The sequence below is a fragment of the Hyperolius riggenbachi genome, chromosome 11, assembly GCF_040937935.1.
Source record: "Hyperolius riggenbachi isolate aHypRig1 chromosome 11, aHypRig1.pri, whole genome shotgun sequence".
NCBI lineage: Eukaryota > Metazoa > Chordata > Amphibia > Anura > Hyperoliidae > Hyperolius > Hyperolius riggenbachi.
Genome location: NC_090656.1, coordinates 76,743,940 through 76,766,967, shown reverse-complemented (window position 1 = coordinate 76,766,967; position 23,028 = coordinate 76,743,940). Strand labels below are relative to the sequence as shown.

General features: G+C 44.8%; 1 protein-coding gene across 1 annotated transcript in view; it reads left to right on the top strand.

The window, feature by feature from the left end:
* The window catches only part of DEPDC7 (DEP domain containing 7), a 43,475-nt gene extending 21,403 nt beyond the window's left edge, over positions 1-22,072 (top strand). Inside the window, exons 3-9 of the mRNA XM_068261510.1 lie at positions 2,146-2,273; positions 6,906-7,092; positions 10,485-10,702; positions 14,320-14,462; positions 17,179-17,304; positions 20,209-20,287; positions 21,750-22,072. Coding sequence (XP_068117611.1) covers positions 2,146-2,273; positions 6,906-7,092; positions 10,485-10,702; positions 14,320-14,462; positions 17,179-17,304; positions 20,209-20,287; positions 21,750-21,964 — 1,096 coding nt within the window. The 3' untranslated portion in view covers positions 21,965-22,072. The remainder of the gene's footprint in view (positions 1-2,145; positions 2,274-6,905; positions 7,093-10,484; positions 10,703-14,319; positions 14,463-17,178; positions 17,305-20,208; positions 20,288-21,749) is intronic.
* Positions 22,073-23,028: the final 956 nt, after the last annotated feature.

Below are 23,028 nucleotides of genomic sequence, written 5' to 3'. Positions count from 1 at the left end.
CGGATAGTGGGGGAATGATATAATTTGGCTTCCAGCTATTGCTGGAGGCCGAATTATTGTGGTTTTTTTTTTTGGTTTGTTTTGTTTTTTTTTTAAGCAACCTCGGCTCCGTCTTCTGACGGCGCTGACGTTACTGAGCGCTGCAATAGGAGCGATTCCTATTGTAGTCTATGGAGGCGCCGGCTGCGCCCAAATCTAGCAGTGCTGAAAAGCACTGCTCCGAGTTAACATGCTGAAGCCACTATTTGAACAATATCAACTCCTAGTTTGACATTGGAGGCATAAACAAGGGGCTCATCCCCACTTCTGGTTCCCTGAAGAAGGTTGGGATAAGTCCTTGGGGGTGAACACACACTTTTTCCATGATTGTAGATGGTCTATTTCCCAAGTCTTGTGAGCGGTCACTATTGTAATGCTCTGGGGTCTTCGAGAATCTTGCTAGGAGACCCTGTCTGACAATCTGTCCACTCCTCCACAGTACTGAGGGAACCATGACAAGAACATCTCACTGTGGTGCCCCATTGGTCTATTGATATGGACCAATGAGCGTCCTCAGAAGTAAAGACTCTCTCTTTGGTCTTATTAATGACTATCCGGAAACCACTGTGGAACATTCTGATTACCAGGACTGTCATCTTGCTACAGCACTAAACTACGGTAGTTTCAATGAGGGGCTGCTTTGAAAAGGGGTCCTCCTGTGTTACCAGACAAAACTAAAAACAATGCGGGTCACAGTGTAACCTGTAAACGTCAAAGCCTTTCTAATTACATTAAGGGGCGCGGAGCATGTAAAAATTAGTAAATGTTTCAGAGACCCTTTCTAACTAGCTTATATTGTGGGTTGTAAGGGAAAAGTAAGCTTAGAGCTTTACCATGGCTCCATTAGCTCACCATACAGCTCTACCAATCTTGTTTGGTCCTACTTTCTGATAGCAGACTTCATATTAGTATTGCTACTGGAAACTCTCTCCTTACTGCTCATAATGGAACCCCTGTATGCAGGGCTGTGGAGTCGAGGAGTCTGAGTCGGAGCAATTTTGGGTACCTGGAGTCAGAGTTGGTGGTTTCATATACTGAGGAGTTGAAGATTTTTGTACCGACTCCACAGCCCTGAGTATATGGCCACCAGAGTTTAAAGGGAAGAGAATGACTTGCACAGACCTCATGTTTCCATGAGTCATGTTGATGCAGACAAGCCCATAGTTTAAAATAGCTGAAGGAAAGCACAATGGCCTGTCTTCCACTTTGTAAGTACAAATGTCAAACATTTGCCAAGAAGGTGTATAAAGCTTAACTAAACTTAAGGTGGGGGATGGGTGGGGCCATACAGATTATGTATTTATATAGCGCTGACCTCTTCCACTGCGTTTTACATAGTGTATATAGCCATGCCACTAGTGTCCCTCATTGGAGCGCACAATCTAATCCCTTCCAGAATTGGTCATTGGTCATAGTCTTGTGTTACTATTTTTTTTGGGGGGAGGGGGGGTGATGTAATGTGGGAGGAGAAACCCATGCAAAGACTGGGAGACAAACTCCATGCAGATTGGGTTCAGGCACAAAAGGAAACCATGGGCCCAGACTGCAAGTCAAGAGTGCTACCCACTATGCCACCGTGCTGCCCATTATTAGCAGGCATGATGGAAATGGAAGGGATTTTTTAGCATGGAGGACATTACAGATTTTGGGTGACACAAAATATAAGATGTATATAAGTGCTGCCAAAGAGGCGAACCCTGCAGTGCCAGAAAATACCAGTTACCACCTTCCTGTCAGGGACCTTTTTAAACTGGTGGGGTGCGTTGCGGTAGTCTCCTACCATTGCTCATGGCTATAGCCATTACTTCTGCATTGCTGCAGCCTCTCCTAAGGAATCCTGGACTTGGCCACTGACGGTGCAGTTTGCATATTAGAATAAGTGTGACAGCTGTTCATTAGGCACTTGTCGTTAAAAGGATTAGGTTCTTGGAGGTGCTTTAAATGTAAGCTTGACCCATAGAGGGGGTGATTCTTGGATCCACCACCATAAATTGTAAGAAATAAATGCTGTAATGTAGCTTACTGTAAATACACTACCAATTGTAGTGTAAACACTGTGACCTTGCTGCATTGTGTGCTGAATAAGCTGTAATCTGTCACTGGCAGGCATGAACAGGCTGCATTCCCGTCCAGTAACATCCAGTCACAGAACCTGGAAGATCTCTGGGATAACCTCAGTCTGACGCCTGCTGACCCAACACAAATGAATCTGCCTATAGACCTACCTCAGAAAGGTAAGTGTGACAGAACATGCTCCACCCCCAAGTCTGTAAATAAACTGTGCCAAAACATAATATACTGTTTGAGTTGCTTGTCATTGACTTGAGGTGAAACCAGTACATGCCATTTTTCACCACCCTTCATACTAGTTTAGCAGAACTGAGTTAGATGTGACTTGTATAAGAAATTGTAGGCTGAAATCAGATTAAGTGAGAGGTCTATGAAGGCTGCCATTCTGGTGTTATTCAGATACTACTGCAGCCAAATAGATCAGCGGGACTGCCAGGCAACTAGTATTTAAAAAGAAATAAATATGGCAGCCTCCATATTCTTCTCACTTCAGTTGTCCTAGGAGTTGAGAAGTGAAGATAACATGCATATTTACTTACCTGGGGCTTCTTTCAGCCTCTACTCTCGGGTCCCTCGCTGCAGTTCCGTCCTCCATTCTCCCTCAGTCAGGCTCGTAATGATTGCTGACCTGGCCAGGTCAATGTCTTGTGTGTGTACTGCCTGCAATCTTGCTCCTGTAGCCGGGAGAATGTTCCCAGCGACGGGAGAAGACTCTGTCCTGGCTGAGTCGGCGATCATTAGAACCTGACTGCGAAAGACTGGAGAATTGAACTGCTAAGAAACAACCAGAGTCTTCTAGGGGTTGAAGTCCCAGTAAGTAAATGTGCATGTTAACTTCAACTCGCAACTCCTTTTTAAAGAAAACCTTATGTGAGAGGGATATGGAGGCTCATATTTGTTTCTTTTAAACAATGCACATAGACCCCGAACCAGCATGCAGATCAGATGTTTGAATCACACACCTGAAACAAGGATACCAGGCAGCTGGTACTGTTTAAAAGGAATTAAATATGGCCATCCCCGTATCGCCTTAAAGGGATACTTAAGTAAAAAAAAAAAAGATTTTTACTCACCTGGGGCATCCCTCAGCCCCCTGAAGCTGTATGGTGCCCTCGCAGCCCCGCTCCGATCCTCCTGTCCCCGCCGGCGGCTACTTCCGGGTTCGGTGACAGGCTGGGAACGCGAGTGATTCTCAGCGTTCCCCGCCGCTATATCACCCTCTATGCTGCTATAGCGTATATGTTATATACAGCTTCAGGGGTCTGAGGGATGCCCCAGGTGAGTAAAAATCAATTATTTTTTTTTTGTTTTTACTTAAGTATCCCTTTAAGTGAGAAACAGATGATTTGCATAGGCTTGTTCAGGGTCTATGGCTAAAAGTCTAAGAGGCATAGGAACAGAAGGTCAGCCAGGCAAGTTGTATAGTTTAAAAGTAAATGCCAGCCTCCATATCCCTTTCACGTCAGGCATGCTTTAAAGTAGAACACTTGTGCACAAACATAACCTTGTGGGGAGAACCTTTGTATGCCTTACGGAGCATCCCTTTGGTAGTTGGTCATCTCTGTTCAAAACCCTCAGAATGTGGGGGGCACAGATGGAGAGGACCTCCAGAGACCTTCAGGCTTCCAACTTTAAAAATGCATTGGTCCTGCTATTTTTGGGCACTAGCCCTATGAGGTGGCAGTGAAGGTTAGATGCCTTGATTGAAAGAACAGTTACTCAGTTGCCAATGCTGCCTGAAAGCTACATGGCAGTGTTACTGAAGACACTCAACCATTCAAGGGTCACATCAGCATAGAGGTATAGGAGGTCCCAGAAACTAGAACATTTGCCTGGTAGAGACGGTTTTCTGTTCTTAAAACAGGTGTGTGTGTGTGTGTGTGTGTGTGTGTGTGTGTGTGTGTGTGTGTGTGTGTGTGTGTGTGTGTGTGTGTGTGTGTGTGTGTGTGTGTGTGTGTGTCACTCATTTGGATTGATGCATATAACCGTAGTAATATTGGCACGCGCACATGGTGTACTGCAATATTATCCTTCCGCCTGCAGTATTGCGAGTTGCCCAATTTGTGCGCTACGCCAGTAGCAAGACTGTTACTGCTGTAACGTACCTTACTAACTTAAGGCTCGTTAGTAACCTGCGTTACTTCTCAAGCACCATGAGCCGCGCTAATAGCTTAACTCCCAGCACTGCAGGCACAAGTAAGGGTAATATTGCTGTGTTCTGGGTGTGCATGCCAGTCTTACCACTGTTATGTGCATCAACCCCACTGTAGCTCTATTGCCCATATGAGTGATGTCCACATTGTCTGTAAATGAATGTGCTGCCTGAGGGGCTATGACCCTGGATGGTGGAGTAGAGCTGCTATGGAATGCAGACCCGGCCTTTACGTTTTGTACCTAATGAAACTGATGAACACTACACTAGAATGGAATGGGGTTAGCAGTGCTGAGCTAGTAAGCACTATTTATCCTCTATTACTGTATATTTATAAACCTATTATGCAGTGATAGCCCAAATCGGTTTGGTCTTTTCAAATAAGATGTGATGTTGCAAAGCCAAGGAGCAGCACAGTGCGTTTGTACAGAAGCAGTTTACAGACCAGGATCAGTTGATTTTTGGTGCAGGAAAGTAGCTTTGTCAAAATGAAGAAAGACGAAGTTAAAAATCTACAGTGCCACTAGAGGGAGCCCCTACACATGTGAAATAGAACCATGAAAACTTGCCTAAACATCAAAGTATCTTGCTTCAAAATGGGCTTTAACATGCGTCCTAGGAATCGTGTGCTGCACATATGGGGGTTTCCGTTCCTTTTCATGTGTCATCCTTATCTCTGCCGGTCACTTGTAATTTATTAAACAACTGGCTGGTCAAGTGTTAATACTGTACTCATTTATTAAAGAATTTAAAGAACCTTAAATATTTGCCTCCAGGGCAGATCTGCTGCCAGACTGGTAACAAATGCAGCCATTGACTGGAGCACAGTTTACAGCATTGTTCCCATCTTGTTTTCACATTCATTATAAAGTATAATGACTTCAGTGAGTGCCCATGAATGGGATTGTTGTATGTCATTCTCACTGACAGTCTGTCACTTTTTGGCTTTCACTTGGTAGAAGGAAATAATTAGAGGGACTCTTGTATCTGTGGTGATTGTAGTCTGCACGTTGGACTTCAAATGGAAGATGAGCCTTGTTTTTCTCTACAGCTTAATAGTCATGTCTGCTGCAAGGGACTGGTGGAGCCTAGCTTGAGTCAGTTGGTAAACATGAAACCCTCGCCTCAGCTGTATTGCGATCTAGAACTTAACTGCCCCTTTATTTTTATTTCCCCCAAGAGTACCTATATCTTGTAGAAGCTTCTCCTCCATGATCCCTAACAGAGCTCAAACCATTTGCCTGCAGTATTAAGCTACAATCTGAGCTAGAGGTGGTGGGAAGGGGTGCGGCTCAAACACCACTACGGTATGTCAATATTCCATTTTGAAAAGCGACTATGCAGGGCAGTGCCAAACTTGCAGCACCAGCAGGCCTGTCAGTTCGACTTCCGTTTGGGTGCAGTGGCGTAACTAAGGAGCTTGGGGTCCCAGTGCGAGTTTTGCATAGCAAGCAATATTTATATGGCACCCCAAAACCAACCAAGCACAGCTGCAACGTAAAACTGTTCCCTTACACCGATTACACCTCTCGAAGTATAACCACTATGCAATGCACATAAAGAGGTGTTAATCACCATCATAGCGCCGATTAAAAGGTAATAGGATGGATAGAGGGCTCCATAGTGGTTCCCTCTACTCCAGGGGCCCTGGTGCAAAATGTTGGCCTCAATCTCCCTCACTTCAGTTGTGCTTTAAAGGGAAGGTCCAAGCAAAATAAGTTTCACTTACCTGGGGCTTCTACCAGCCCCATGCAGCCATCCTGTGCCCTCGTAGTCGCTCACTGCTGCTACAGTCCCCCGCTGGCAGCATGCCGACCTTGGAGGTCGGCGGACCGCATTGCGTACATGTTTACGCATTCCCGCTAATGCAGAAACATTAACACTTTTTGCGCATTAGTGGTTTAATGCGTACATTTTTACGCATTAAACTACTAACGCGTAAAAATGTAAGTGTTAATGTTTCTGCACTAGCAGAAATGCGTAAAAATGTACGCAATGCGGCCCGCCGACCTCCGAGGTCGACATGCTGCCAGCGGGGGACTGGAGCAGCAGTGAGTGACTGAGGGCACAGGATGGCTGGTAGAAGCACCAGGTAAGTTAAACTCATTTTTTTTTTTTTCTATTTTGCTTGGACCTTCCCTTTAGTTACGCTAATGCTACTAGTCTGTGACTTAGAGATGTTCACTTCACTTTGTCTTCAAGTTTGCAAAGCTCACGGAGTGAGGCAGTGCCCATAACGCACCTCTTCATAGAGTAGAGCCATTGGCATCAGTTCTTTGTTATTGGAAGCCAGGTGCACATGAAGAACAGCTACTTTATAGCACACCTATAGCTTTTTTTTTTTTTTTTTTTTTTTTACCCTATATTAAATTTTGTAGAAAACTTTTAGGCTATGTTGGTCTATAATTGGCAGCACCTGATCAAGGCTCTACATAGTCCTGTGCGGAAGTGGGCTGCCATAGCGAGATATTATTTAACGCCTTATGGTACAGTGTGGTAGAACGGGTAAAAAGGATAACTGGGACTGACCCACTCATGCACGTTTGTGGTATGACTAATTCTTTGACATAACTGTTCTTCAATCAAATAGAAGAGATTAGTAAATGCTGTTACCATTAACCTTTTTGTTTTTTCTGCTTTTCAGTCCTTGCTGAAGTTTGGCAGGAACAAACTATCTGCCGTCTTCTGCAGCTGGTGGAGCTACCAGTTCTGGACTCATTGTTGGAGAACACATCTACGATGTCTAAAGTCCAAGCACCGAAGAATGAAGAGCTCATCATGACCACCCACTATCTAGACAGAGAAATCCTCAAAGCCTTCAGTATCTCTCAGTAAGTTGCAAGGAAACTGAAAATCTGTAGGATTAGAATTATGAATGATTCAAGATACCAAAAGATTAAAGATTATATCCAGAATTCTAATGGAGTTTGAGCCCATTAGGCTTTCATTTCTGTCTTTTTATATAGAAAATTGCCTTATATACTCATTTAGAAGTCTAGAAATTTTAGGGCTGACTCACAAGATTAATGCCTAAGGATGCCTAAGGGTTGACTTTTAAGCGAGTCGGGCCATAATTTGACTCCTAACCTTTGCAGAGCGAGCCAAAGCAGCCAGCATGCTTTAAAAACCTGGTGCGCCCATGGTGCTGGGGCATCTTGTGGAGCTTCTGCTTCATGTAGTCTTATCCTAGATACTTTGAGCCAATAAAAATCCATCTTAAGAGGGTCAAATATTGGAGTCGGCTTATATACAAGGTCGACTTGTATACAAGGTCGAGTGATATTCGAGGATATACAGGTAGTAAATCTCTGCAATGGTGACAGTAACTTAGTGAAAATATCCTTAACCCTCCTGGCGGTTTGCTAAAAAATCGCCAGGGGGCAGCAAATTTTTTTTTTTTTTTTTTTTTTTTCATGTAGCGAGACAGTCTCGCTGCATGATAGCCGCTGCTCAGCGGCATCCCCCCAGCCCCTCCGATCGCCTCCGGCGATCAGGAGATCCCGTTCAAAGGCGACGGGGCAGGATGACGCCATGGCGACGGTGCGGGATGACGTCACCGTCTGGGGGGGGGCGGCTGCGGCGCGACGGATAGCGGCGGATCGGCGGGTAGCGGCGGCGATCGGGCACTGCACGCAGCTAGCAAAGTGCTAGCTGCGTGCAGCAAAAAAAAAAAAAATTATGCAAATCGGCCCAGCGGGGCCTGAGCGGTGCCTTCCGGCGGCATAGCCCGAGCTCAGCTCGGGCTTACCGCCAGGAAGGTTAAAGATTTTTGGACTATTGGCCTGCAGACCATGTTGGCAATATCCTGGTGATGCCTGGAATATGTAGGGTGACCCTAAAGTGACCTGTATCATGATTGCAAGAAAGCCCCATTGTAAGATTTGATCATTGTTTATCTTTTTTTCTTAGTTTAGGTTTACTTTTAACACTTTGGAATTTGCTTTTGGCACAGTCACAAGCAGAACTTGAGGATGTCTTTAAATGGGACAAAGCAATAAAAACTGGCTAGGATCTGATGCTTTTTTCAGTTTTCAAAACACTAGAAGAATTCTGTTACGCTTGTATGAATTGGGTCAAAGAGACACATCAGTGTTTGTACTAGTAAACCAGTTATCTTTCTTTATCTCTGAGGATTGGTTTCTCCTCTGGCTCATTGGCGTCTGAAAAGCAAGACTTACATAATATGCACACACTTTTGTCATTGAAACAATAAAGGTAGACTGGTCGTTTTACCATCAGATTTGACTAACCGATAGATCCCTCTCTGATCGAATCTGATCAGAGAGGGATCATATATGGCGGGCCTTTACTGCAAACAGATTGTGAATCGATTTCAGCCTGAAACCGATCACAATCTGCTGAGCTGCTGCTGTCGCGAACACCCCCCCCCCCCCCTTCTCCGCATCAGCTCCCGGCGGGCATCTTCTCCACATCCTGGCATAATTTTCTGTCACTCCAGTGACAGTGACAGCGGAAGTTCAAATAGAGCACCCTCTATTTGTACTTCCGCTGTCACTGTAGTGACACAGGAAGTGATGCCGGGATGCGGAAGCTGATGCGGAGAAGATGCCTGCCGGGAGGTGATGCGGAGAAGAAGCCGGGAGCCAGCTTCAGGTAATGTATACCTGCGTCGGACGTATGCTGCTAGCGATGCGCTCCTTACCTGCGGCGATCGACGGTAATTTTCCGCACGGCGCGATCGACAGGACTGATCTATTTCGGGCCGAAATAGATCGAAAATTAGCATGTTGTGTGAACGATTTGACAGCAGATTCAATCCCAGTGATTGAATCTGCTGTCAATCGGCGGGAAATCGGGCCAGTGTATGGCCAAGGGTTATGAGTTTCCCCAATCCCTTCTTCAGCAGCAGTGGAAAATACTTGATGGATTGCTGCACTAATAGGACAGAATGTATGCCAAGCTGCACATCTGTTGACATGGGTACACTGTCAACCAAATTGTACAGTATGTGCACCTGCATTATAATGCATTTTTTAACTCTTTAAACTTTAGTTGTTAGACTTTTTTTGCCTGAAAATTGTGTTTTAACAGGATCTCTGTAGGCACCACACCCAGGGCTCCACTCCTTCCCTGCCAACCAATAGTGATCAGTAGGAGAACTTTCTCTATCTGTAGTTCAGTGCATACACGGGTCGACAGGCCCTTATCAATCGAGCCGCTGATGGCTCGATTTGAGGATTTCCGACGTGTCCGATCACGCGGCGGATCGATTCCACGCTTGATCCCCGCGGGCGGACAATAGAAGACAAACTAAAGGAAGATGAGAAATTCCCGCGGGGACGCGGCGGGAGTCGATCCGGCAGCTAATCGAGCCGCCAGGTCGACTCTTCTATGCCCAGCATAAGACTAAGCTGGACATACACTATTGTCACTCAAGTTTGTTTTTGATTGATATTGATTGATGAGGGCTGAAATAGATCAAAAGATTGCCAATGTTGTGTTGTGTTTGGGATTTTTTTTTTTTTTTTTTTTGACGGTCGGAAAATTGACCATAGCATCAATCATATAGTTAGATCATATTTGAAAACAAAAATGGAGTGGTGATTGATTAGTTTATGGCCAGCTTTAGCATGCATGTCTGTATGCAATGAGTTTCAAACTACCCGATTATCGAATGTCTCCAATTCGCATATTTTCCATTGTAAAACTACAAATGGTTATGATGTTTACATTCCCCAGTTTAGTTTCATTGGGCAGTAGGCTAGTCTGTATAAACTTCTACGGTCTTGTCGCTGACCCTACCAGATTACCTATCTAATAGTCCAGCCAAATCGCTCTTGCATTCCTCTACAGCAGGAGATTCCTGGTCTCTTTTCTCTATACTAAGCTGCATGTTCATGTGCTCATCTAGCTGGATGGACTGTACTTTGCTCATTTAACTCTTGAGGTTGACAGGCTTTTAAAATGTCTCCAGGAATGTAGACTGCTGAGCTTTACAAACCAATCTTGCTTGGCAAATGAAGTGAAAAGGCAAAGTTGGTGAAGTTAGTTTTTGTTTGTACAAGAACAGGAAGAGAACATTTTGCTCGATTTGTGTTATATGCTTGGCTTAATATGATGTCCTTGTTAACTTACTATTGAATATGCCATGTTGTGCGTTTATGGCATTTACCCCCTTTCAGAAAACCTCCTGTGGCTAAATGTGTTGATGTACTTTCCTAGTTGATGTAATAGTTACACGAGTGTCTCCCTCTGGTGGCAGGGCGGATGAATGGGTTTCTGCTGCAGTGGACTGTTTGGAGTTCCTCCCAGATCACAATGTTGTGGACGTGAGCCGGAATCTCCCTGAACAGCCAGACAAGGATGGCTCCTGGAAGCTTCTTCTATTTGAGACCATCAGCAAGTTCTACAGTCACAGCAGAGTTCCACTGGTAACCAACCCGTTCTTTGACATCCACACAGGGATCGCTGAACTATTGGGTAAGAGTCTTAAGTTTAGGGCTATAGAAAATTGAGTCTTCTTGACCTTAAAGCTGGACATACTCAATTTTCACCCTATGTTCCAAAACGATCAATACTTTTTTCTTAAAAGAATCTATTCAGAAGGAATCTATTCCTATCATACACTGCACATCAATTTTCAATAGATTCCAGGAGGAAATCTAACGATTCTGATTCAATCTATAAAGCGATAAACTTCAGTATGGTTGAGCAATTCTTATCGACTAGTGTCTCACACACTACAAGCGATATCCTATATGATTCACCTTCACTAATTGATCCTAGCGATGTTTTGTCTCCATGCTCTGAATGCAAAAATCAATTCAGTCACTCGAATGACATGCGAACAGTAACTGATTCCTGTGCGATCAACCCATATCCCTCTTGATCGACTAAGCTGGTCGATTTGACATACCAGCCACTTTTCATCGATTGGGCAGAATGGTACTCTATTCTTCAAAATGAACAAATCAAATGGTTGATCGTACAGCCAAATCATTAGATGTATGGGCACCTTTAGGGGTCATCAATCTACCAATGCTCTTGCCCTGCTCCCAATTGACCTACATTTTCCGTCCTGTCTGATCTATGCTTTCAATTTTTAGGGGATCAAAATCCATTGTTCTGACATTTTGGGAAATCCATTGTTCTGACATTTTGGGAAATTGATTCCCAGCTGTTGAATCGAATCTGCAGGGAATTGAATGGGAAAATGTATGTGTATGGGTATCTTTTACATGGTAAAGTTGAAACTTAAAGCCCAACTCCTAATTTATTGGAATGTTGGTCCAGCCCGCTAAGAGACACATTGCTTCCTGATGACAAATGAAGCGGGTACTTATCTGTAGTGCCTCAGGTGTGAGCTACTTGTTAAGAAGCTGATTACACATAAGCTTAGACCTCACATGTTGCAGAGAGTTTAAAGTACATTATCCAGAATGTAGTTACCAAACTATTTAATGGCAAATGACAAGCTGTTTAAATAAGTTACATGGGAACGCGAGATAACACAAAGTATAGAGCCGATAAGTGCTGCAGTTCCGTAGTGTGACCTGTTGAGCAAACAGCTCTGTACGGTGCTATTTGCATGGCTTCTGTGCCTTGTAGGGTGTTTCTTCACTTGGCTTGTCCTAGTATATTTCCATCCTACGTGACTTCTGAGGCTTATGATGACCAGGCGTGATGTCACAGCTGTAGTTTTTGTCTGGTGGTTTTTGTTTACAACCAACCTTGAAATATATTATGGTTATTCTTGGGGTCATATCTAGCAGGAACAGTGGGAACATAATGGCAGTCAGATATGCAGATTAAAGAACTTTAATCCAAAAGCTACTCGAGAAACCTGGGAGACCATGCTTGGTATATGGATCTTGACCCAGTTTTACAGATTCCGTTCGCCTTTTGCATAGTGTTAAAGAGACTCTGAAGCGAGAATAAATCTCGCTTCAGAGCTCATAGTTAGCAGGGGCATTTGTGCCCCTGCTAAAACGCCGCTATCCCGCGGCTAAACGGGGGTCCCTTCACCCCCAAACCCACCTCCGCAAGACTTGGTCGCAAGTTGGTCGTAAATCTTCTTCTTCCTGGAGGCAGGGCTAACTGCTGCAGCCCTGCCTCCATTCGCGTCTATCAGACACGCATCGCCGCCTCTCCCCGCCCCTCTCGGTGAAGGAAGACTGAGGGGCGGAGGAGAGGCGGAGATACGCGGCTGACAGACGCACGTGGGGCAGGGCTGCGGCGGTTAGCCCTGCCCCAACCAGGAAGCGCTCCCCCGCTGCACCAAGGGGATTTGGGGGTGAAGGGACCCCCGTTAAGCCGCGGGATAGCGGCGTTTTAGCAGGGGCACACATGCCCCTGCTAACTATGAGCTTTGAAGTGAGATTTATTCTCGCTTCAGACTCTCTTTAAGGAGTCTGAAGCTTTTTAAAATACCTGTTTTTATGGAGCAGGCTGCTTCAGAATTACAATCCAAACGGATTCACCGCATTCCTGCGGCAGAACGAGGTCTTAATCGCCCTGAAATCCCCAGGGCACAATTCGGGGCTCCTTCCGGGTAGAGGCAGAGCTTTGTGCAGTAGCTCTGCCTCTGCTTCAGTCAATCGCCTCCTCACCCCGCCCCTCTGTCTTCTTTCACTGAGGGGCGGAGATTGAATGCAGCAGAGGCAGAGCTACTGCACACAGCTCTGCCTCCCCAGGCAGCAAAATCCACGACTTGGAAAGTCGTGGAATTTTGCCCTGGGGATTTCATGGGGATAAAGACCTCGTTCTGCCACGGGGATGCAGTGAATCAGTTTGGATTATAATGCTAAAGCAGACTGCTCTATAAAAACAGGTATTTAATGTTTTTTCTGGTGTATTCATTCAAAATCATGGTTTTATGATCTTGCTAAAATGCGCGGATACAGATAAACTAAAACTGGATGTTACCTGAGCAGTCTCTAGTTCTCAAACGCTAACCTGTTTTAGGGCCCTGGCACACTGAAGAGCATTTTGCGAGTTGTTTTGGGTCATTTCAGTTTTAAAAAAATAAAAAAAAGAAGAAAACAAAAAATTATTCTGTTGACTTGCATTAAAATCACAGCAAAATTACTTTGATTGCAATTTTTTTTTTAATATGAAAACTACCTGCAAAATGCTGTCCGGTGTGCCAGAGCCCTTAGTTGCAGTAGACCTTTGGTGTGGTGCTGTGGCTAAAGTTGGGCTTGTATGTTTTCTGTCAGGCAGCCATGAACAGCACTGGAGAGGGACTCTCAAACATGCATGCTGCTATTCAGAGATATTTGTTAACTTTTAAGGGTTGAGTGCTATACAGATGCATTGCTCGACTGCAGACTAATGGCGCACTCTCATGGAAGGGGTGGAAGGATAGTGGTAGAGGTAAGGAGAATGGTCTTCGTCTGCATTCTAATGAGATGATCTGGGAGGCGGGATAGATCGTTGACTCATTAAGGGCACCAGTCACGCTAGATTCTTAGTAGAGGTGGCCCCAACTAACCACCTTGGCCATAAACACCCTTGTGCATGTGTCTAGCTGCAGTACTCATGCGGTGTTTAGGATAGAAGAGAAATGTGTTCTTGATGAACCAGACCCTTCATGATTCAGTCCCATCAATGCATTTGAGCTGTTCACTGCAGTGTAGCATTATTGTCCGTTGTGTCACATTTAATGGAAGTCGATGAAAATGCAAAACATTTCGTTTGGTCTGCGGAAGTCTTTCTTGCAAATTTGAAGTTAGATTTTTGTGTAAATAAACTTCAACGGTATGTACACAACATTTGGCATTCTGAAAAATTGCATACAACATGGGGGGGGAGGGGGGGAATGTGAATGCTGTCGGACTTACCCAGTGTTGAAACGTGTGAGCTGCAGTGTAAGGTACAATTTGTGCCAGCTTCATGTGGCATGCTGCCAATGATTGATCGTCTTCCTTCTGCGATCTGTGCTGATGCCGTCCATCAGTGGCACAAAGCACAGTAAAACTTTGGTCCTCACTGAGTATTAATTGACACGCCTTTGTTCCAGTGTAAGTGGGTTGTGTTATGGCACCTGTTCACCCTGCTTTCCTTAGTGTCCTCACTGATCTCTTACCTCTCCTTAGTTAACGGAAAGACAGATCAAGCACTGGAGGCCACCCAGCTTTGCCTGAAGCTTCTGGATTCACAGTCGCGGGAGGAGTTCAGACGTCTTCTGTATTTCATGGCTGTTGCTGCAGAACCTTCGGAGTTTAGACTGTCAGATGAGGTACTGGCTTTGGGAATGAATAAAGGATGTGAAATGCATTGGTTATAGCTCTGTAAACATGAACTGTTTCATAGCTGGGCTGAATAAAGATGCCCATTCACTAATTGATTATTTTTGCCTGGAGGATTCGATCACTGATGGAATCTGCTAGAGATCGGTTCCCCCAACTTAGCCACTGATCGTAATTTCATTCTATTTCTAGCCATACTGGGTGGTAGATATCACAGGGCTGGGACTGTATTGGAAGTACATCAGCAGCACTGCAGTTCAACACATTTTGAATAGATTTTCAGCATAAAATCACATCTGTGTACTGTGTGGCAGGAATGGATCCCCCTATGATCAGATTCCAATCTATTAATGTATGGCCAACTTGAGAACCAGGAACCAAGTTGTATGATAGGACTACACTCATTGCCAAACCTCCTCCTAGGCTAAAGTTCAAGGGAATTCAAGTTTAACCTAACCATATGTCTGAGCCAGGAGGGCAATACATGGGAAAGCATGCTAATGCTGTGCAGGTAGTGCCCTGGGGGGGGGAGGGAAATGGTACTCTTGCCATGAAAAACTTTAGTCCTAGATCTAACTACAGCCATGGTTTCAGTAACCAGGCAATAGCACGGATTGGTGTACATATTTCCCCCAAACCTCTTTCAGCATAAAGGTGCTGTGTGGAAAAGACATACAGTTTTATAGATTGCCCAGCAAGCTCATGGTGAACCAGAACGCCTAGGAGTGTGTAAGGGGCTAAAAGGGACCAAAAAGTTCTCTTACTAAAATGAGAAGACATTACAGTTTTATAGATTGCCCAGCAAGCTCATGGTGAACCAGAACGCCTAGGAGTGTGTAAGGGGCTAAAAGGGACCAAAAAGTTCTCTTACTAAAATGAGAAGACATTAAATCCTTTGCAACCCTTGCAGGAGCATAACCACACATCATATGGTGCTCCCCCCCCCCCCCCCACAACGAAAATGTGATGGAAGGGCCTCACAGCGCTGGGGCCCCCTGTGGTTGCAGGGAACAATTCCCCCTTCCCCCTATAATTGTTCCCCCTCATCCCTTGGCCTCATGCCGTTTTCTGAGGTCTGCTTGGAAATTTGGTGTTGCTAAAGAGTAGCTGGTCAATGAGATGCAAAGCATTCTGACCTGCATGCAAATTCAATATCACTTCTATGTAGACAGGACTTGTGCGAGTCAAGTGCACTACTTGCCAGATTTGGCCCAATTCCAAGATTCTTACAATATGCATTAAATTTTGCATGAAAATCAGAATTATTTACATCTCATTGGCCATGTCTACTAAAGACTAGAAGATGATGCATTGGACTGGTCAAGCCCCCATTGCAGACTGTCTGCCAGTTCATGCACATACTGTAAGTGACGTATACCTACTCCACAGCAAATCTACCTAAGGTAAGCACAGAGGTATGTTCCTCAGCTCTGTGCAATGTCCGTTCCTTTTCTCGGCTTTTGACTGGAAGAGGCAGGCTTGCCATGTCGTTCCCACCGATCACCCTCCCATTCCCTGCCCATTAATGGGAGTGAATGGGGTGGGGAAGAGGAAGGAATGGGAGGATAATAAGAGAACATCGCAGCAAGACTGCCTCTTTTTGTCTGAAGGTTTGACTTTAGCCAAAAGCAATTTATTTTTTTTCCCAAAGGGGACAAGAAGAGGAATGCTCAATGCCGAGGTTTGTGGATCCAGCATGGACCTACCTCCTTTGCTTACCTTGGGCCACACCTACTTTAAAAGCTCTGGAAGCTTTGATATATAAAGCTGACATGGGGAGGATTGTGTTTCTCATTGGCGGTTTTTACTTGTATCTTTAGTCAATAGACGCATGTGCAAAGCCATGAAATCACACTCCTGATAACAAACATTCCACATTGATTTCATTCTCCTACCTCTACATATAAACAGGAACTTGTATTTTTAAAGCACACTTTAAGTGAGAGACCTATGGAGGTTGTCAGTTATTTCCTTTTAAACTGTGTAAATTGCTAAGCTGTCCTGCTGACTTTCTAATCTTTTAGCCCTAGTCCCTGAGCAAGCATGCAGATCAGATGTTTGGCTGAAGTCTGACTGTATTAGATGCATGTTTGTTTCGGGTGTGATTCCAACACTACTGAAGCCAGGAAGATCCACTGGACTGCTGGGCGGTAACTGGTATTCTTTGAAAGGAAATATGGCCGCCTCCATATGCCTCTCACTTTGGGTAAACTTAAAAAAAAAAAAAATGTAATGAACTGCCATGGCATTGAATTGACTTATTGAACTGTGACCTTCCAGATACAGATCAGACTTTTTAGATCTCTACACATTCTTCATGACTAAGTGGACTTGATCTGAATGAATGTTTGTTCTGAGTTTAGCTGAATGTGTGCACATTATTTGAAGTCATGTATTTTTGGGCCATTATCAATCTTTGTTTTGAGCCAGAGGCCACAAGACCTGTGGCAATTTCCGGAAAAGGCAGAAGGCATGTAAAAGGACAAACTGAAATGAGTTATGTAGGAACGTTCAGTAGGGAGTTCTGTTTTTAGATATCCACCTTGCCTCTCATCTTAACGTAAAAACCCTGAAGTCAGAACCTGAGGTGCAGTGTGAGGTGCTTTACGTAGCAAACATGCCTGATCATTGTAAAATATGTGTGAAATGCTTATGGAGTGTAATGCCCAGGGGTTGATGCTGATTAACCTTTTTTTTTATTTTTAGAGTGAAAATAGGATGACTGTAAAAAGGAAGTTCTCTCGTGCCATTGTCGGTAATAAGAATCTGTCCAAGGGGAAGTCTGACCTGTTGGTTCTCTTCCTACTGGACCATCACAAAGATGTATTCAAGGTTAGTATATGGAAGAGTTTACTAGGAGAGGGGATGGAGCTTGCGGTTTTAATCTCTCAAGTGCTTCTTTATAGATTTAAAGTAGTCCATTTAGGATGTATTTCTAGACTGCTTATCTTGCTTTTTGCAATAAACCATTTGGCATTGGTAGGGCCTTATAACTGAAATTGCTGCAGAGAATTGGTCATTTTGTCTCTACTGGCTGAGATGGAGACCTGTGCTTCGTACACTTAAACTTAAAGGACACCCGAAGCGAAAATAAACTAATGAAATAAACAATTGTATTTATCTTCCTTCTCCTAAAAATGACTTTAAGATAATCCAGTTTATTTTATGTTTAAATCTACTTTTTAAGTTTTAACTTTTGTTTTAGCTCAATGACACATTCATTGAAGTATGCCAGAGCTAAAATCTATGAAACATTGACCCGTTTTTTTTTTTTTTTTTTTTTATCCATTTTCTGCTAGGAAAGTGTTTGATAGTTGGAATTTCTTATCAGTGAGGGTCACACGGTAGTCACTTCATGTCTGAGTCAGAACTGAGTCAGCCACTTGCATACCTGATATTTAACTTTCAAGCAGAGAAAGGAAAAAAAAGAACACCGCATAGTTATTAGTGTGCTTGGCACTGTACATACCTATGTCCAGGCCCGGCCCTAGACCATTTGCCGCCTGAGGCAAACTTTGAAGAAATCGCCGCTGCGCCCCTCCCCCGTGGGTGTGGGGGGGCCGCCCGAGCTGGAGGGGATAGCGGGCAGGAAGGGGGTATTGGGGCTAGCGGCGGGAAAGGGGGTCGGACCCCCCCTCCCTCGCCTGGGTCCCCCGGCCTCCGCTCCCCTCCAGGTTGTTATGCGCGCTGGCTGCGGCTGTAAGAGGCAACGGGCGGGGATCACTCACCTCTTCCTCGTTCAGCCTGCGCTCCACTGACGTCACTTCCTGCTACGCCGCAGGAAGTGACGTCAGTGGAGCGCACGTTGGAACGAGGAAGAGGTGAGTGATCCCCGCCCGTTGCCTCTTACAGCCGCAGCCAGCCAGCCAGCGCGCATAACAAGCTGGAGGGGAGCGGAGGACGGGGGACCCAGGCGAGGGAGGGGGGGTCCGACCCCCCCTCCCCGCCGCTAGGCCCAATACCCCCTTCCTGCCCGCTATTCCCTCCAGCTCGGGCGGCACTCCACACCCACGGACGGGCGGGTGCCGCCCCCTCAGAAGCGCCGCCTGAGGCAAACGTTTCACCCCGCCTCATGGGCGGGCCGGCCCTGCCTATGTATCTCATCATGTCTCATGTCACTTCGGGTATCCTTTAAACGGTGGTTCTCGGCCAAGGCAGTTGAGTGGGGCTGCCTTGACTGAGAATCTAACACAAGTGTAGCTCAGTGACTATCCCTAATGTTTAACAATGTAGGTAAACTGCAATCCGGAGTTTATAAACCCACAGTGACTAAATTAACAGCCTAGTATCAAATGTCAGTTCATTAAAAAAAATTGACAAATTGATACAAGAAAAATAGTTCATACTTTGCTAAAGGAACTTCAAAAGGTACTAGAAGATCACTTGTCGCACATCACCCTGCAATAACAGGGCCGGTTTGTAGTGGTGTTGATCCATGAAAAATGTGGTAGATCATTGTGATGGCGAATCATGAATCGTACTATCGCGAATCAAATACAGATCATGTATATTACAGCATAAAGCATAAGCTTCTTCCTCAGGCTCCATAAGAAATCTGTATTTGAAAGAATGCGTAGATGTTTGCAGGGAGGCGGCGTGTGTAACGGGCTGGCATTCAGCAAGAGGCACTCGGACGCAAATGTCTGACTACATCTGACTGAATGTTGGTGAAACACCATTCCATACGGCTAGTGCACAAGGTGGCAGCACTCCCAACTGACTTATACTGTATATCTGCAATCTATGCTTTAATCAATGATCTCATGACCCATGATACTCTAATGAATCATCAGGTTAGAGTTGCCAGAATTGAAACCGTTCTGTTTTACAATGGTGTGTTTGGCTTGGTCACACTGGAAGCAGTATGGGCTGTTTTAGGTTGCCTTCACAGTGATGCTTTGTTGCAATCCTGGCTTTAAAAGGCTACCTACTGCAGAGGGGAACAGTTGCAGCACGTGTTATATGTGCAACTCTAACAGTACGTACAAAGTATGAACTTCTTGCCTGGAGTAACAAAAAGGCTAGACACGCCCCTGGGAGGACGGTTGTGTGTAGAGGACAATGCCAGAGAAACGCACACTGAAGGAAATTGACCCTTTCAAATTGCAGGTCACTTGCATCTGTGGCCAGTACAGCACAGAATCAGCAGGACCAAGACCGGTAAAAAGGCCTCTGAAAGTTTAGGCGCACCATGTGCTGCTATAGGCCATAATGTGCATTACAGCTACAGAGGCACACAGTAATTTGGACACAGTCAAGACAGAGCCCAAATAACTATAAAAAAAAGTGTAATTTGCCCACCAAGCAAACCTGGCAACTGAATTCTTTCTCCAGAGTTCATGGTGGCCTGGAGGGGGAATAGTAAGGAGCAGGGTGAGCTTTTTCTGCTTTGCCTTGTGCCCAAATTTCTAGGCGCCTTTACCCCTCCTCACTAGACAGCCAAGCAACAATGCTGTGTGGCTGAATCTGATGCTCCTGATTGGACAGTTTATTTAGCTATCTAAACAATTCCTGAATGCACAAATTGTCCAGTTCTCTGCAGTCAGATAAATTGGCCTTATTTGATATTGTAAAGCATTAGAATGTATGACTAGCCAGTAGTGACCTAGATCTGCATTGCAGTGACTGACTGGATTTGTACACACAGTCAGTGTTGGCACCGCCCCACATTTAGCTCTGTGGTCGGATATGGTATTGCAGTAAGGATGCTTCCGTTGATTATTCTTTCATGTTCAGATTCCAGGAAGTTTGCACAAGATGGTCAGTGATAAGCTGGTGGCTATTCATCAAGGAAGAGATCCAGATAAAGACACAGGTGGGTACATCAAGGGGTCATCTACATTATGCAGCTCATCCTGGTTGGTTTGTCAGACTGGTTTCCACATTCACTGATTTTATAGCAAACCTGAACTAAACCTTTCCTCCGCTTTCTCCTAACTTTGGTTCTGACACACAAATGAAAACTGTGCTATTCTCTCCATTTGCGTCATGGCACTTAAAGGGGCACTACAGCGCAAAACTGTAAAAATTTAAAATATGTGCAAGCATATACAAAGTATGTTTCTTCCAGAGTAAAATGAGCCATAAATTACTTTTCTCCTATAATGCTGTCTCTTACAGTAGGCAGTAGAAATCTGACATAAGTGACAGGTTTTGGACTAGTCCATCTCTTCATAGGGGATTCTCAGCAAGGCTTTTATTCTTTATAAAGAGATTCCCTAAAAAGGATTTTTACAATGATGCTGGCCAGCCTCCCTGCTCCCTACAGTTTTTTGGCAATTGGACTGAGCAACTGTAAGTGCTTTTGAAAATAAATATATCCCTGAGAATCCCCTATAAAGAGATGGACTAACCCAAAACCTGTCGCTTCTGTCAGATTTCTACAATCTACTGTAGGTGACAGCAACATAGGAGAAAAGTAATTTATGGCTCATTTTACTCTGTAAGAATACTTATTTGTATATGTTTGCACATATTTTACATTTTACAGTTTTTCGCTGTAGTGCCCCTTTAAATAGATAAGGCAAGGCGCTAAGGGAGTGTAACCAAACCATGCCTGCCAATATTCACCCTTTGCACTCCAAAATTCATGTGCATGGTTACCTATGTCCTCCCCAGTGTCGTCGTCCGCTCCCATGTGTCTAGAATAAAGCAGCAGCACCTCTCACCTCATCTGTCGGAACCCACGGCGATCAGAGACCTCTCCTCCCCCTCACTGCTTCCCTAGGGCTGGTCACGTGTAATGACTTTCAGCAGAAGCCGGCCCTAGGGGGAACAGTGAAGAAGAGGACTGTTGATTGCTGCGGGGTCCAATGGATGAGGCTGGAGACACACTGCTGCTTTTATCTATACATGGGGGGAGCGGAGGACAATAAGGGGGGCATGGGGACACAATTAGTGGGAGAATATCTACAATATGCCCATGGACACCAGATTTTGGTATGTTTTGTTCTCCCCCCAACCCCCCCCCCCCCCCTTGGGTTTTTCCGCTAAACTTAGGTGCATCTTCTAGTCAGAGCATCTTATATTCTAAAAAATATGGTGTATCAAAGTTGCTATCTTGAATAAGATGTGAGTTATTTGGCTGTACTGCTTATCGTGTGGATTCAGTAGCGGCTGAGTTACAAGAAGTGCTCAGCCAGTGACTGTGTACAGATCAGTCATGGAATGAACAGTTTACACTATGGTACCTCTCAACATGCAGAGGACAGAGCAGTGAGGCAATACGACCATGATGATCCTATGCCTATTTAGAATATGTGGCTTTTATTACCCAGGTTTCACCTTCTGCCAAAGAGTGGAAAAAAGTGAACTGGATTCAACGGCGCAAAAAACTACACACACAGAACTATGGACTTTACTTAAAACAATCTATGAAAATACTAGGCTTTCCCCCAAAGAGAAGAAGAGGCTACTGGGCCAGTTCTACAAAAGCCACCCAGAGATCTTCATCCAGTTCTTTGGGGACAAAGTGAGCACAGTTTATACGTAACAACAAAGTGCTGTAAATAACCTGTAATCCATGTAAATGTATAGTGTTAATATTGTATATGTCTGTCTATTTTGCACATTTAATAAAAAAGCTTCATATTTTTTTTTACTTGTCTGAAAAATGTATTTTAAAACTCTGGCATGATGAACAGACTATAAAAATGAGAAACCATCTATGCTTGTGGGTAACTGCAGATCTGACCGGCTGACTGGAAGATGGTCCATGCTTGTGGGTAATTGCAGATCTGACCAGCTGACTGGAAGATGGTCCATGCTTGTGGGTAACTGCAGATCTGACCAGCTGACTGGAAGATGGTCCATGCTTGTGGGTAATCGCAGATCTGACCAGCTTACTGGAAGATGGTCCATGCTTGTGGGTAATTGCAGATCTGACCAGCTGACTGGAAGATGGTCCATGCTTGTGGGTAACTGCAGATCTGACCAGCTGACTGGAAGATGGTCCATGCTTGTGGGCAATTGCAGATCTGACCAGCTGACTGGAAGATGGTCCATGCTTGTGGGCAATTGCAGATCTGACCAGCTGACTGGAAGATGGTCCATGCTTGTGGGCAATTGCAGATCTGACCAGCTGACTGGAAGATGGTCCATGCTTGTGGGTAATTGCAGATCTGACCAGCTGACTGGAAGAGTTGCCCACAAGCATGGTCCATCTTCCAGTCAGCTGGGCAGAAGTGCAGAGTCCATGCTTGTGATTAACTGCAAATCTGCCTATCTGAGTCCATGCTTGTGGTTATATTCAGCTTGGAACTGGGTCAATCCATATTGACAGGTGCATTTGGCCCAATTCCAGGCTGCACATAATGTGCATACAATTTACATGCCAGCTAGAGTTATGACTGACTGACTGACTGACTGACTGACTTTCTGATGGGATGGGAAATAGTATTTCAAGGTTTACAGATTTTTTTTTTTTTTGGCTTATTTAAAGACCAGGCACAGAACATTTATATCGCACTTTTTCTCCTGGTGGACTTACAGCGGTTTAAGCCTGGTGCACGCCTTCAACTTAGGCCAGTCACCACCTCCCATGTAGTATAACTCTCC